Source organism: Aplysia californica, unplaced genomic scaffold, assembly GCF_000002075.1.
Source record: "Aplysia californica isolate F4 #8 unplaced genomic scaffold, AplCal3.0 scaffold00433, whole genome shotgun sequence".
NCBI lineage: Eukaryota > Metazoa > Mollusca > Gastropoda > Aplysiida > Aplysiidae > Aplysia > Aplysia californica.
In genome coordinates this window covers 78950-91598 of record NW_004797703.1, presented here as the reverse complement: position 1 = coordinate 91598, position 12649 = coordinate 78950, and the positions used below count along the sequence as shown (strand labels likewise).

The following is a 12649-nucleotide window of genomic DNA, read 5'->3' as shown; positions in this document are numbered from 1 at the left end:
TAATTTACTTTAAAATGCTAAAAAGTTAAAATATTCAAATTCGGTGTAAATACATTTGTGATCTAAAACAACTTTTAAGTAACAGTTGTTTTAGATCACAAATGTATTTACACCGAATTGCACATTTCTCCCTCGTATTACCCCTGAACGCCCACTTTTTTTCCTGCGCACACTTTAATGTTCTTTATTTCCAAGGCCCACTTTTTTCCGGTTTCCACTTCTATGTTGTTATTTTTTTTTTAATTACCCAGGCCCCTTTTTTTCCTGCATACACTTCTTTTCTCGCGCTCGCATTTCTTTCTGACATTTGGTTTTTTTCCTAGGCCCACTTTTTCCTCTTTTCCCCCACTATTGTCTGAGAATATTCTAAAGCTTTTTGCAGGTCTAGTTTTAGCAGTAATTTTTCCAGAACAGTTCCTATTCCTACAGCGCCCCCACCCCCCTACTTCACCTCCACCCCACCCTTCCCCCCTTTTTTTAAACTCCCTCATTTAATGTTTATCCATGTTCGAAAAGCAAGCAGATTTAAATGCGCTCTTTTGAAAGATACACATTTTTCCTTAGTCCACTTATAGTTGATTCACTGGTCCTTTGCTATGCGCTGAAATTTTCCGTGGCCAGCATGTAATCCTGAAGATTTTCCTAAGCTCCTCCTCCTCAATTCTAGTCAGGGTGAGCCAAATGTCATGACATATTATACTCAACAGAACAGATCTCTGAAATATTGGCCAAAGCTACTGACAATAATAATAATATGCATTTCGGCCACTTTCTGTGATTTTTTTTTCTTTTCTTTTTTAAAACATTTCTTTTTAATGCATCTTGTCAGCTAACGCTCGGGGTTTCGAAAGAGTTAACCAGTTTGAATTTGAGTTTCCTCAAATAAACAAGATTAGTGTAGCACTTTTCAATAGCTCCCCTCTCTGCCCCACAATGCTTACAAAACGAATAAATCATATGCTTGTAACACACCTTTGGTAATATAAAGTAATGAACAAATAGAATGTATACATGAAATAATGAATTAATAAATAAAAGAGTAAATTTGTCATAAACCGTTAGGGGGAATGGGTGGCGGGGACCTTTAACATCATTAACATCATCGGGAGCGGGGGGGGGGGGGTGTTCGTAGAGGATGATGCTGCAGAAACACTGATAGAACTAACTTTTTGTAACATGCAACGAGAACGACAGGGAAGGGTCGTTGGCCTGCATTTCGTTTAAGTGCTCACAAGTTCTCCGGACTTCAGCCCACATTGCTTCTTTTTATCGGGATAAAGGTCGGGAGAAATGCCAGGCGTCACGGTGAGGCGGCAAGTTAACGCTTCCTCACGAGGCTTGTCTGGCGCTATAAAAGAAGCCTGTAACATCAGTGGGTGTTCACTTTGCATTCTGCAGGAAGTTCAAAAAAGAGGAAAGTGTCCAGCGGAAGAGACACAACGTAAAGATCGAGACGAATAATTTGGATTCTGATTTTTCATATAAAACTTGGTGAGTACAGTGTATTTATACACACACACACACACACACACACACACACACACACACACACACACACACACATATATATATATATATATATATATATATATATATATATATATATATATATGTTTAAATAATACATAATGTGTGTGTGTGTGTGTGTGTGTGTGTGTGTGTGTGTGAGAGAGAGAGAGAGAGAGAGAGAGAGAGAGAGAGAGAGAGAGAGAGAGAGAGAGAGAATGAGTCTGAGTAAGTTCTATCTCTCTATCTATTTAACTATCTACTATTTATATCTCTCTCTTTATATCTTTATATATATATATATAGATATATATATAGATATATATATATATCTTTATATATATATATATATATATATATATTTATATATATATATATATATATATATATATATATATAAAACGCCCTACCCCAAACTCGAACAGTGCTGCTGACTTAAGTTGTCTTTTGGCCATTCCCAAAGGGGGGATATTAACGTGTTCTTATGTACAGCAGAATTGAAAATAGTCTAATTTATCAAAGTCATGCTCTTACTGTGTCGGAACAACATAGAAGGAACTGCTGCTTTTTTTCCTCATCCTTAATGTTGTCATTTTTCTTCTACTTTTGTAAGTTTGTCACTCTCTTGTGAACTGCCTCGAGGTGTGCCTTGATAGTCGAAGCAGATTTTGGGCTGTTGAGGCAAGAGAGATAAGCAGAAAATGCCTAAGTCTCGTTTTGGACTTCTCTATTGATATTCACCCCTTGGCGCTCATATGACCTTATGCAGTTGTGAGCGCCGTAATATATATTATATTACATATTATATATCATATATCGTGTACCTGCAGCTTTGATATATTCCTTTATAATGTATAATAACAATTATTATTTAATGTATGTATATCTGAGTGCATCTTTATCTGTATTTGTGTGAATCAGTGTGTGTGTGTTTGTGTGTGTGTGTGTGTGTGTTTGTGTGTGTGAATGCGTGTTGTGTGTGTATGTGTGTATGTGTGAGTGTGTGTGTGAGTGTGTGTGTGTGTGTGTGTGTGTGTGTGTGTGTGTGTGTGTGTGTGTGTGTGTGTGTACGTTTATAAGAAATGGCTTTCCTAATCACAAAGTATGCTAATGGTGTTGTTCTGTCTGTGTAATGCATGTACATTTCTTCTTCTTCTTCTTCTTTTTCTTCTTCTTCTTCTTCTTCTTCTTCTTCTTCTTCTTCTTCTTCTTCTTCTTCTTCTTCTTCTTCTTCTTCTTCTTCTTCTTCTTCTTCTTCTTCTTCTTCTTCTTCTTCTTTTCACCATGCTTTAAGACTATTATTTACCATAAGCTGGGCCGTCCTGCATAGTTCCTTTCCTTGGCCCACACAGCTTCTGCTATAGTGTTAATGAGGTTGACCACATTTAGTGCCTTATGGCTCTAGGTGTCCCGTACTGCCTGACTGCTTTAAACTCGTGTTTACAAAGTCTTCATTCGGAGAGTGCCCTTGAGTCGAAAAGATTAACTTTATAAGTTGCTGTACTTTTCAAACATCATAGACAAATCAGACGAAAAAAAAACTATTGGCAGATGTGTTCCATCGTTTGATCTGCTTCCCCACACTGACATTTTAGCAATTCTACAAAGTTTGATTTTGAAATTCCTGCACATGCGGTGTTAAGTTCCAGTGTGTTGTGATCATAGTCGGAAGACAATCACGTATTCTTTGTCTTATCATTCTTTTGTTTTTACTATTTTTTTAAAAATTACTTATTCCTGTCTCCTCATTCTTATCTTCACTAGAAAACACTGTAAACCACAAGGAAAACGATGGCCGGACAGACGAAGCTGTACTTCTTCGACGCTCGTGCTAGAGGAGAGATCTCCCGCCTTGTCCTGGCAGCCGGAGGGAAACCCTGGGAGGACGTGCGTGTGGCTGGAGGAGAGGAGTGGCAGAAAAAGACCAAGCCAAGTGAGTTCTGATTTGAGGTAGTGAGGCGTGAAACCAGACATTTATAGTCGCTTTTAAGGAATAGTGGGCTAACCCAGATTTCGGGGCTTTCCCAAAATCTTGACCCATGTACCAAAATTGGGTATTGCCCTATCTATAGGAGAAGTTTGGTTTCATTGGTGTTTATATGTGTTTGGTTATAGAGAAAACTTTCCTTGTCTTTTAAAGGAACAGAACAAAGGGGCAAAAACTTTACCTTCGATTTTTTCAAAACAGCATTTTTCAGGATAGCCCACTTGTTTTCAAGTCAATGTTTAGGTGGCCTGTTTAATATTGTGGGTTTACGTGTCATTGCACCTTGAAAGAGGAAGTCAAGCAGCTGCATAATGAGGAAAAGGTTGCATTGGAGTACACAGGGTAAAAGTTCAAGGGAAAGACCCTGTGGAACATGGATAAAAGTCACCGAAATTTATGTGTAGAAAAATGGGAAGGCATGAAATACCATCAAGAGGCTAGCGTAGGATAGGGAGAAGTGGAAAGTGTCTGTTCGTGGCCTGCACCCTGATCCAGTTGAGAAAGTCAATGATGATGATGATGATGCATCTGGAAATTAAAAGGGGGGGGGGGGTTTGAATGGGAGAGCTTTTTACAATCTAAAAAATGTTGTCTTATTTTTGGTAAAATTAATTAGGTTGCTTAATTTTTAAAAACGTATCTGTTAGATAGTATTTAGTTCGATTCTAATGGAAACAAGTCTACTTTATGTGAATCTTACAACAGACAAACAAATAAAACAAACAAACAACCTCTTCCAAATAAAAAACAATTTTTTTTAAAACAGCGAATGATGTATCTCTCTGGAGAGTATGGCTGTCTTGATTTAATATTCCAAGCAAGTTGAGATTTTTTTCAGAATGCAATCCGTCTGCTGAGGTAAATCTAATAATGGTATTATTATAAAGCCCACAGATCTTTCTGTAGAGCAGGAATTGCGCTGGGCCAATTAATTGTATATTTTAATTATTTATTTATTATTATTATTATTTTAGTGGCAAACTGTGAGTCATTGTTTTCTTTCTCACACAGCCACGCCATTTGGAACAGTCCCAGTCCTTGACATAGGCGGAAAGCAGTATGGGCAGAGCCTGGCCATTGCGTCCTATTTGGCGAAGCAATATGGTAAGTGTTGTCACCACCACCACCATCACCATTATCATCACCATTATCATCATCCTCATCATCATCAGCATCATCATCATCATCATCATCATCATCATCATCATCATCATCATCATCATCATCATCATCATCATCATCATCATCACCAAAGATATGTGTGTGTGTGTGTGTGTGTGTGTGTGTGTGTGTGTGTGTGTGTGTGTGTGTGTGTATGTGTGCGCATGCGTATTTTGTTCTCCAATTCTATGGATTTCAAAGACCAAGGACGTTTTGAACTTGACACGTCTGTATATTTTCGTCTACTTTGTGTTTTAAGTGTGTTTACATTCCTTTTATGAATAATGTATAACTATTAGGTGCCTCTTAACTTCAGGTTTGTACGGGTCTTCACCTCTGGAAGAACTCGTGATCGACGAGGTCCAACAACTGAGAGAGGATTTGTTTAGGAATGAAGCCGCACACTTCAACGAGAAAGACGAAAAAGTGAAGGTAAGGTAGCGTCTAATTATTGAATATCTTAGTGCTTGTTGATTGGCTTTTTGGACTCTTACTAAAAAAAATAATTTTAAAATAAAAAATTGTATGCATACCTGCATGTGTTTGTATGGCCCACTACAGCCAAGAACAACTTCTCTCTATGACAATAAAGTATTGTCTTATCCTACCTTATCTTATCTTATCTTATGTTATGAATAACAAAATAAGCACTTTACAATGTTACATAGATCAAGCAGCCTATACAATATCGCATCAGTTTCCCACTAAGGTCCAAGGCTAAAGTTTCTCTACAATTGAAATTAAGTGACTTAGAAACAATGTTGCGCATTATGACTTTTAGTTTTAGTGTTATTTTAACGAATTGTTTTGCCCTTGGTTTCAGGCTGAGAAAGCAAAGGTCCTGAAAGAGGAGACCTATCCCAGATATCTTGGATACTTCACAAAAATCTTGAAAGACAATGGAAATGTGTTCGTCGTGGGCAAAAAGGTAAACTGTCCATTTATTATTTTAAATAAACAAAAAATACAAACAATGCAACCAAACCTTATATTGTAAAATGAAAAAAAGAGCAAAAAGTGCGTGTGTGTATGTGTGTGTGTGTGTGTGTGTGTGTGTGTGTGTGTGTGTGTGTGTTTGTGAGTGTGTGTGTGTGTGTGTGTATGTGTTTAAGGCGAGAGGGGTGGTCATTTGTACAGGTGCTCGTCACGGAGAAGTGGTTGTAAGAGTAGTTTCAACTGCTCGTGCAAAATTATCACAAGCAAGCAAAAACTGACCTCTATGGGATGTTGCATCCCTCTAAGCCCAGGATGGACCAGACAGGCAAGGTTGAAGCCCTCTCCTTAAACGAATGATCAACGTTTTGCTTAAGAAGGCGTAAAAGCACATGCACTTTTAAAACTTACTCATTGAACTTACATGGAGAGATTTAATTATTCATGGGTCTTGAAATTTTCCTGAAGGCTGGAGCGAATGTTAAAAATCTATTTATGTATCAATTTACTGTATTTCTTCAAAATGATATTAAATCCACAACACTAATAAATCGTTTCTATTACATTTAACTTCTATTTCCTAAGCTTAAACCCCTAATTTGCACACTGTAAGTTATTTTGAAGCGGTAGTTTGGTTTATCTTGTCAAAGCATCGATATTAGAATAAAACAAGAATCAGAACTCCAAACCTCGAGCATCCATATTTAATATCATATACACAAGCTACTGAATCACAACTGCAGGCAGAACTATAGGTATTTTCCTTTCTGCATACCCCTGCTGGAGCTCAGCAGGTAGAGACTGGCAGTAAGATCTTCATCTCACAGTGTTTTTGATTTTCCGTTCATGGCCGTTTGATCTACATCCAAATTAGAATCATCGTTGCCTGACAGGTGGTCACTCGCTTTCTTCGGGGGTGCTCGTTGGTTCTGACTTTCTTTATTTCAATTTTTCTGCAGGGATTATTTTTCAATTGTGTCCCGACTCTGGTCCAAAAGCGCCAACTATCTAAAAATATAAGAACCGAGAGAGAATCTTTAACGTGGGAATGAGCCATAAATTGCCCGTCCTTTTTTAGAAGAATGTGTGCTTGATCCTGCCTGCTCTAGCATCAAGAGATGTTCGTCGTGTAGAAAACATGAAACAGAAAACATGAGACAAAGTCTAACTCAGACAGGATCGAAGTCAAGACTTCCGGGTTGACAGGCACAAATCATACCTGTTTGACCACTCAGCCCTCTGTAAAATCTTCTATACTGTTCCAATCCCAAATTCTTTGACAAATAACGCGTAGTTTTTTTCACGTGACCTTTCTGCTCTCCACAGGTGTCCTTGGCAGATCTGGTCATTCTGGAGTCCACAACGACCTTGATACAGAACGTACCAGGTCTTTTAGACAAGTATCCGGAACTCAAGGCCCACAGAGAGAGGACTTCTCAGGTTCCAGGGGTTAAGGAGTACCTGGCCAAAAGGCCCACCCAACCTATCTAAACATAGTTTGGTTAGGGGCTTTTTCTACTCATGACGCAAATGTACATAATTTATTAATGATCACCAGCATTGTCTGTCGCCAATCATTTTCAGAAACAAGTCAATGATGATAATATTATGTGTATTAAAAGAATAATATGATTTATCTATATTTAATTTGTTATTATGATTGCAATTTAATTAAACATGCGTTTGCTTATATAGCATCTTTTTTTGTTGGTTGCTTCTTTAAGGTACGTGTTGTTGTAATCATTGCCGTTTTTAATTATGTCTTATTAAAACGTGTTATACGCTTCCATCGACACAATGTATACCACTACAATGTATGAGGTCTTAGACCTACACAACTCCTCCTTACCCCCCCCCCTCGACCCACACACAAACAAATTAAAACGTCCGTCAAGCTCAAAATGGTGTGGTGGTATAGATACTACAAACCACAAGAAAGAAGCAGGGAATTGATTAAACTAATAATATTTTAAGTGTCTCGACATGGTGAAATCAGGTGCCCGTCAATTTGGTCTTTTGGCATGTTATGAAATAATTGGTATATATTTAAAACCTGTTCTGTTGACTTGCTTTTGATGAAAAAGTACGCATTTATAACGACGAAAAAGTGGAAATAATTTGTTGCACTTGAAAGACGTGGGGGTTGCTTGGTTCTAAGAGAAAATGACAGCCAAAATTGTGTAATTTCAAAATCTTTAGGGTCCTTGGAAATTGCAAATTGTATAACTGCCTTTGATGAATGTTTCTCACAGACATGTGTTTTAATTGACAATAAAAGGTTTTGACCCCACCCCCCATTCGAAAAAAGAAAAAACAAAAGAAAAAAATAAACCAAATTAGATAGAATTTGCCCAACGGGTGAAGAAATGTCGGTTTCTCATATTTCATTATTTATTTTTATGAGCGCCAGATTTCATCACGATTCCACATCAAAACCATGCGGGAATCTACCTACAATGTTTTGAGTGCAATCAGAAAAGCTCAGCCACAAATATTTATCATTTTTCGGAGGGGGGGGGGTTGTCTTTTCTTTTTGTTTGTTTGTTTGTTTATTTGGGTTTTTTGTTTTGTTTTGCGTGTTTGTATGTTTGTTTGTTTTTGTTTCTTGCTTTGTTTTTTGTCTTTATTTTCGGGTACATGATCCTTAATTCTGTAGCGCCGTAAAAACTCAACTAGAACTAAACTGAACATTTAGGTCAGTCTCTTTTCCATGCTCACACATCACGTTTTAGGTCGCTAGTTAGACTGCATTGTCAACAACAATAGGAATTTAGTGTGGCTATCATTTGCCATACAGTCTAACATATCATCGTGTACAAGACTCACCTTCTTAATGAAAAATCAGTTTTCAATTCGCGCTGCGTCATTTTCATGAGATAAGAAATAAGAAATGGCTCCTCCTATTTGCTATATTGATCAAGATATAAGGCTGCTGACCAAAATTGGGCTAGATTAAAATAAATCAATTTGTTTTGTTTTAAAGGATGCTCACTGGGTTTTTTTTTCAATCTACAGAAGAAGGTGATGGTGATGCGCATAAAATATTGGTACGTCTCTTTCAAATAATACAATGATTTGTACAGAAATCTAGAATCTCAAATTCAATCTGCTTCCTATACACAATAATAAAACGGCATTTGGCTAATACAGCACCCAGATAAGGATAGTTGGGGCCACTGTAAATACATTTCATCAATGGTTGTCTTGAATAAAGAGATTCTGCGGGGAACAACCCCCCCCCCCCCCCCTCTCCCCCCCCCCCCAACCCAATCCCACTTGCCAACTCTATTTTTTAAAACGTGCGTTCTGTCTTGCACATTATGTAGTTCGGACAAACTTAAACAAGAACACATCGTTACAACTTCTTCTGGTTGCGAGACTGAATAACCGTGTATACACATTTTACCATAGCTAAATTGAAGTATTAGAAAGCAAAAGAAAGAACCCATGGTTCAGTCGACACGTGAGCTAGCTGTACAGTGGTGCGGACTACACGGGTGCGGATTACGCACTGGACGTTTTTGAAGTTGAATAGCTTTGGAAGGATTATTTATGTCCACCTTATTGGCTCTGTCCTATCGAAAGTGGGCACCAAAAAATTTTAAAAACCTAGTCGAAAGTCCCACCTTTCTTGTAGCTTAATCATATTAAAAGGTACCGATCTTGCAAACATGGATAAACTCAAAGTGTTATTTCGTCCACATAATCTTTATTGCAAGTCAAAATTGAGAAAAACGGCAACAAAACAATAAATGATAAAAAGATACAGAAACATTGACCTAAAGCTAATAACACCGTATTCCTTCTAGGGAAACATAATCAACAACTGTAACAACAATTACTCTGGCAGAGTTGAGGAAAGCTATAGTATAACACATGTGTAATGATGATGGAACGGGTGATGCATAGTAAAGTAAAATAAAGTTGTTCCCGCATCCGATCCAGACATTGGGGATTGCCTAGTTTGTGAGACAACTTCCTGGGCCTTCGGCATATTGTGGTAGGGTGGCCAGTTCCTTTCCACGCCGTCTTTACTCTCCCAACTCGAAGTCAGGTACTCATTAGGGCTGGGTGGGCAGGAGGGGGGGGGGGCGAAAAAATCCGGGTCCGAACCGAGGCTCGAACCCGGACTTTCCGCTTCCGAGACGAGCGCACTAACCGCTCCACTGTGGTGTTGTATTTTTAAAAAAGGGAAGTAACAGTAAAATAGTTAAGGCGTAAGAATAGGGCGTGGGATAGCAAGAAAGAAGATATAATAATAACATTTAAGTACTGTCATTTTCACAGATAAACGTAAAGGAGACATTGCACTAAACATATGTATCTCTGACGAAAAGAAGAAAATATGAGTAAGAACATTAATCTTAATTTTTTATTTCTCTTCCACAAGTTCTCTGGCCATCTCTCTCTCTCTCTCTCTCTCTCTCTCTCTCTCTCTCTCTCTCTCTCTCTCTCTCTCTCTCTCTCTCTCCCTCTCTCTCTCTCCCTCCCTCCCCCTCTCTCTCTCACTCACTCTTTCTCCTTCTCTCTCTATCTAGCTACCTCTAACTCGCTGTATGAAAGGGGTGGGTGGTCATGAGTGTATATGTGTTTTTCTTTCTTTCTTACTCCCTCTCTCCCTCATTGCCTTCGTCTGTCTCAGTTTCTCTTCGTGTCTTTGTTTATCTCTGTCTGTCTATTTGTTTGTCTGTCTGTCTGTCTGGCTGTCTCTCTTTTCCCCCCCCTCTCTCTCTCTCTCTCTCTCTCTCTCTCTCTCTCTCTCTCTCTCTCTCTCTCTCTCTCTCTCTCTCTTTCTTTCTTTCTTTCTCTTTCCATCTTCTCTTTCGTATTTTCATCTGAAACTTGACGAAGTAACCAGAGAGAATGACCATCTCAGAGCGGCAGTGAACCTCGCCTGTAAGGGAGATAGAAACAAAAAAATATATTATCCATGGTTACAGTTAAATATATTTTAGTTTTGTTGCATTCGTTTTTTTATTTACATCAATTTCTAAGGGAATTATCTTAAGTAATATAGCTGGAGGAATTGGGATTTGGGTTGATTGAGTTAGTTTGAGTAAAGGAAAGCACATAGAAACGATAACATTGGTCACTTAGTGCAGGGAAAGGGCAAAACAGATAGACAGGCAGAATCAACAGCGGGGAAAGAAAGAGAGGAAACAGGACCTGCCTATGGTACTTTCCAACCACCCGCAATGATAACGGCAGAAATGGTGGGGGGGGGGGGGGGGGGTGCAGGAAAAATAGTGCAACTAGTTTTGAAAAAAAACTGTTTGGAAAAAATACCTGTAACGGTTGTCAAAGTAGAAACTAATCTGGTACATTTGATGTCAGAGGATTGTGTCTAAACCTGTATGCCAGTTCAACACTCCGTCCCCGAATAGAAATTCGTGATTCTAGGTTTGGTAGTTTCTATGATTTGGGAGTTAATTATTGACACGGCTTCATAAACAAAACACAATTTGTCAATAATTTGGACTTAATGACTTTAATTGTAATATTTGTTAGGGTTTTTTTTACGGTGGTATTAATTATGTTTGCTTCTCTCAATGAATTTTGGTGCTGAAAAGTAAATGCTTGCATTCAATTCTTAAAATAAACAAAAGTAACCTTTTTCGTATGTTGTGAGGGTGATCCACATAAGACCCGACTAGAAATGAGGTTCTGTATTGAGGGCCCATGATTTATATACAATGTCACGACTCGGTGGATTCAAGTGCTCGTCAATTTTTGGGCACTTAGAGTTATTGGTAACATTTTAAGCCCTCTCCAACTTATGAAAATTTATCCATCTATCTTTCAAATAGAAATCGAGATATTTGCGATGGACGAGGGTGGCAGAAAATGGCGCCCATATTTTGATTTTCGTCAAAGTTTGGTAATTTCTATATCATGAAAAACCAATGGAACAGAACATTTACATTTTTGTGCAGCAAACATTTTAAATCAAATACACACAGAATTGTGTTATGTATATAAAAGGTGAAGAGCAACAAAAAAAACCCCAGAAATTTATTTTAAAAATTGCCCCCAACATCCAGAAAAATGCGTTTCTTTGATTTCATTACTTTAAAGAATGCCTTATTTCACCACAATGCCTCACATAATTTAAATAAAAATGTAAAACAATGTGATTGTAACTTTATTCTAGATAAGGGTGTAATAAGTGAAAATAGCTTTTGTTTACCACAATTCCTGCTAAATATCATCATCTATGAGTTTTTATATCGACTTCTTAGGAAGCATACAGGGCAGACTACCATTTTATAGGCGCTAAAATACTAGTATACTGACAAGTTCTTTCCCTGTCTACGGCTGGGTACCCATTCCCACCTGGGTGAAGTCGGGAAAATTCGTGTAATGAGCCTTTCCCAAAGACACAAAATCGGGCCTGACGCTCCCACCCCCGAACCTGCAACCTTGCAATAAAGAGTCCTGTAGCCTAAGCACTAGACTACCGACACCACAAAAATGATGACGGATTTACCAAGAAATTTCAACAACTCTTAAAGTGGCGTCGGTGGCCTAGTGGACAAGCTACCAGACCCGTAATAGTGAGATTGCAGGTTCGGGGGTTAGAGCCCCTGCTCGGTCTGACGTTGTGACCTTGGGAAAGGCACTTTGCAAGAATTTCCTATTTGGCTCTGTCCTTTCGGAGATGGACGTTAATCTTGGAGGTCCAAGTCTCTTAAACAATCTAATAGCGTTGATAGGAGCTTTAAACCTACACTCTTTCACCATTCCAACCCTTGAAGTGGCAAAATGTTTAGTTTGTCTTACCTGCCTACGTGGGGGTACAGAGGATGACCGCCAGTGTCCAGCTTGTGGTGGAGACTTTTGGAACCCACTGCGCATGCGTACTGTCGGAAAGTGCCGTGGGTCCTAATGTGGGTGTTGAGGTTGGAGGCTCTGTGCGAAAAAAAAAGTCAAGTGCAAGGGATAAAAAGAAGGAACCATATTAAACTATTTTCAGGGATTGAGAGAATTTATTTCAATCTCCCTCTCCCACTTTCTCTCTCACTCTCTCTCTCTCTCTCTCTCTCTCTCTCTCTCTCTCTCTGT

At 38.6% G+C, this 12649-nt stretch overlaps 1 protein-coding gene across 1 annotated transcript; it reads left to right on the top strand.

The window, feature by feature from the left end:
* The first annotated feature begins 1311 nt into the window (after window positions 1–1311).
* Window positions 1312–7282, top strand: LOC101850271 (probable glutathione S-transferase 7). Its single transcript, XM_005104723.3, has 6 exons — window positions 1312–1491; window positions 3271–3439; window positions 4505–4597; window positions 4971–5086; window positions 5478–5582; window positions 6914–7282. The coding sequence occupies exons 2-6, from the start codon at window positions 3298–3300 to the stop codon at window positions 7076–7078; spliced, it is 621 nt and encodes a 206-aa protein (XP_005104780.1). The 5' UTR covers window positions 1312–1491; window positions 3271–3297; the 3' UTR covers window positions 7079–7282.
* The last annotated feature ends 5367 nt before the right edge of the window (window positions 7283–12649 follow it).

Coding starts and splice junctions, on each gene's coding strand:
- LOC101850271 (XM_005104723.3), top strand. CDS start 3,298: ATGGCCGGACAGACGAAGCTGTACTTCTTCGACGCTCGTGCTAGAGGA. Junction 4,598..4,970: donor CTATTTGGCGAAGCAATATG/GTAAGTGTTGTC, acceptor TCTTAACTTCAG/GTTTGTACGGGTCTTCACCT. Junction 5,087..5,477: donor AGAAAGACGAAAAAGTGAAG/GTAAGGTAGCGT, acceptor CCTTGGTTTCAG/GCTGAGAAAGCAAAGGTCCT.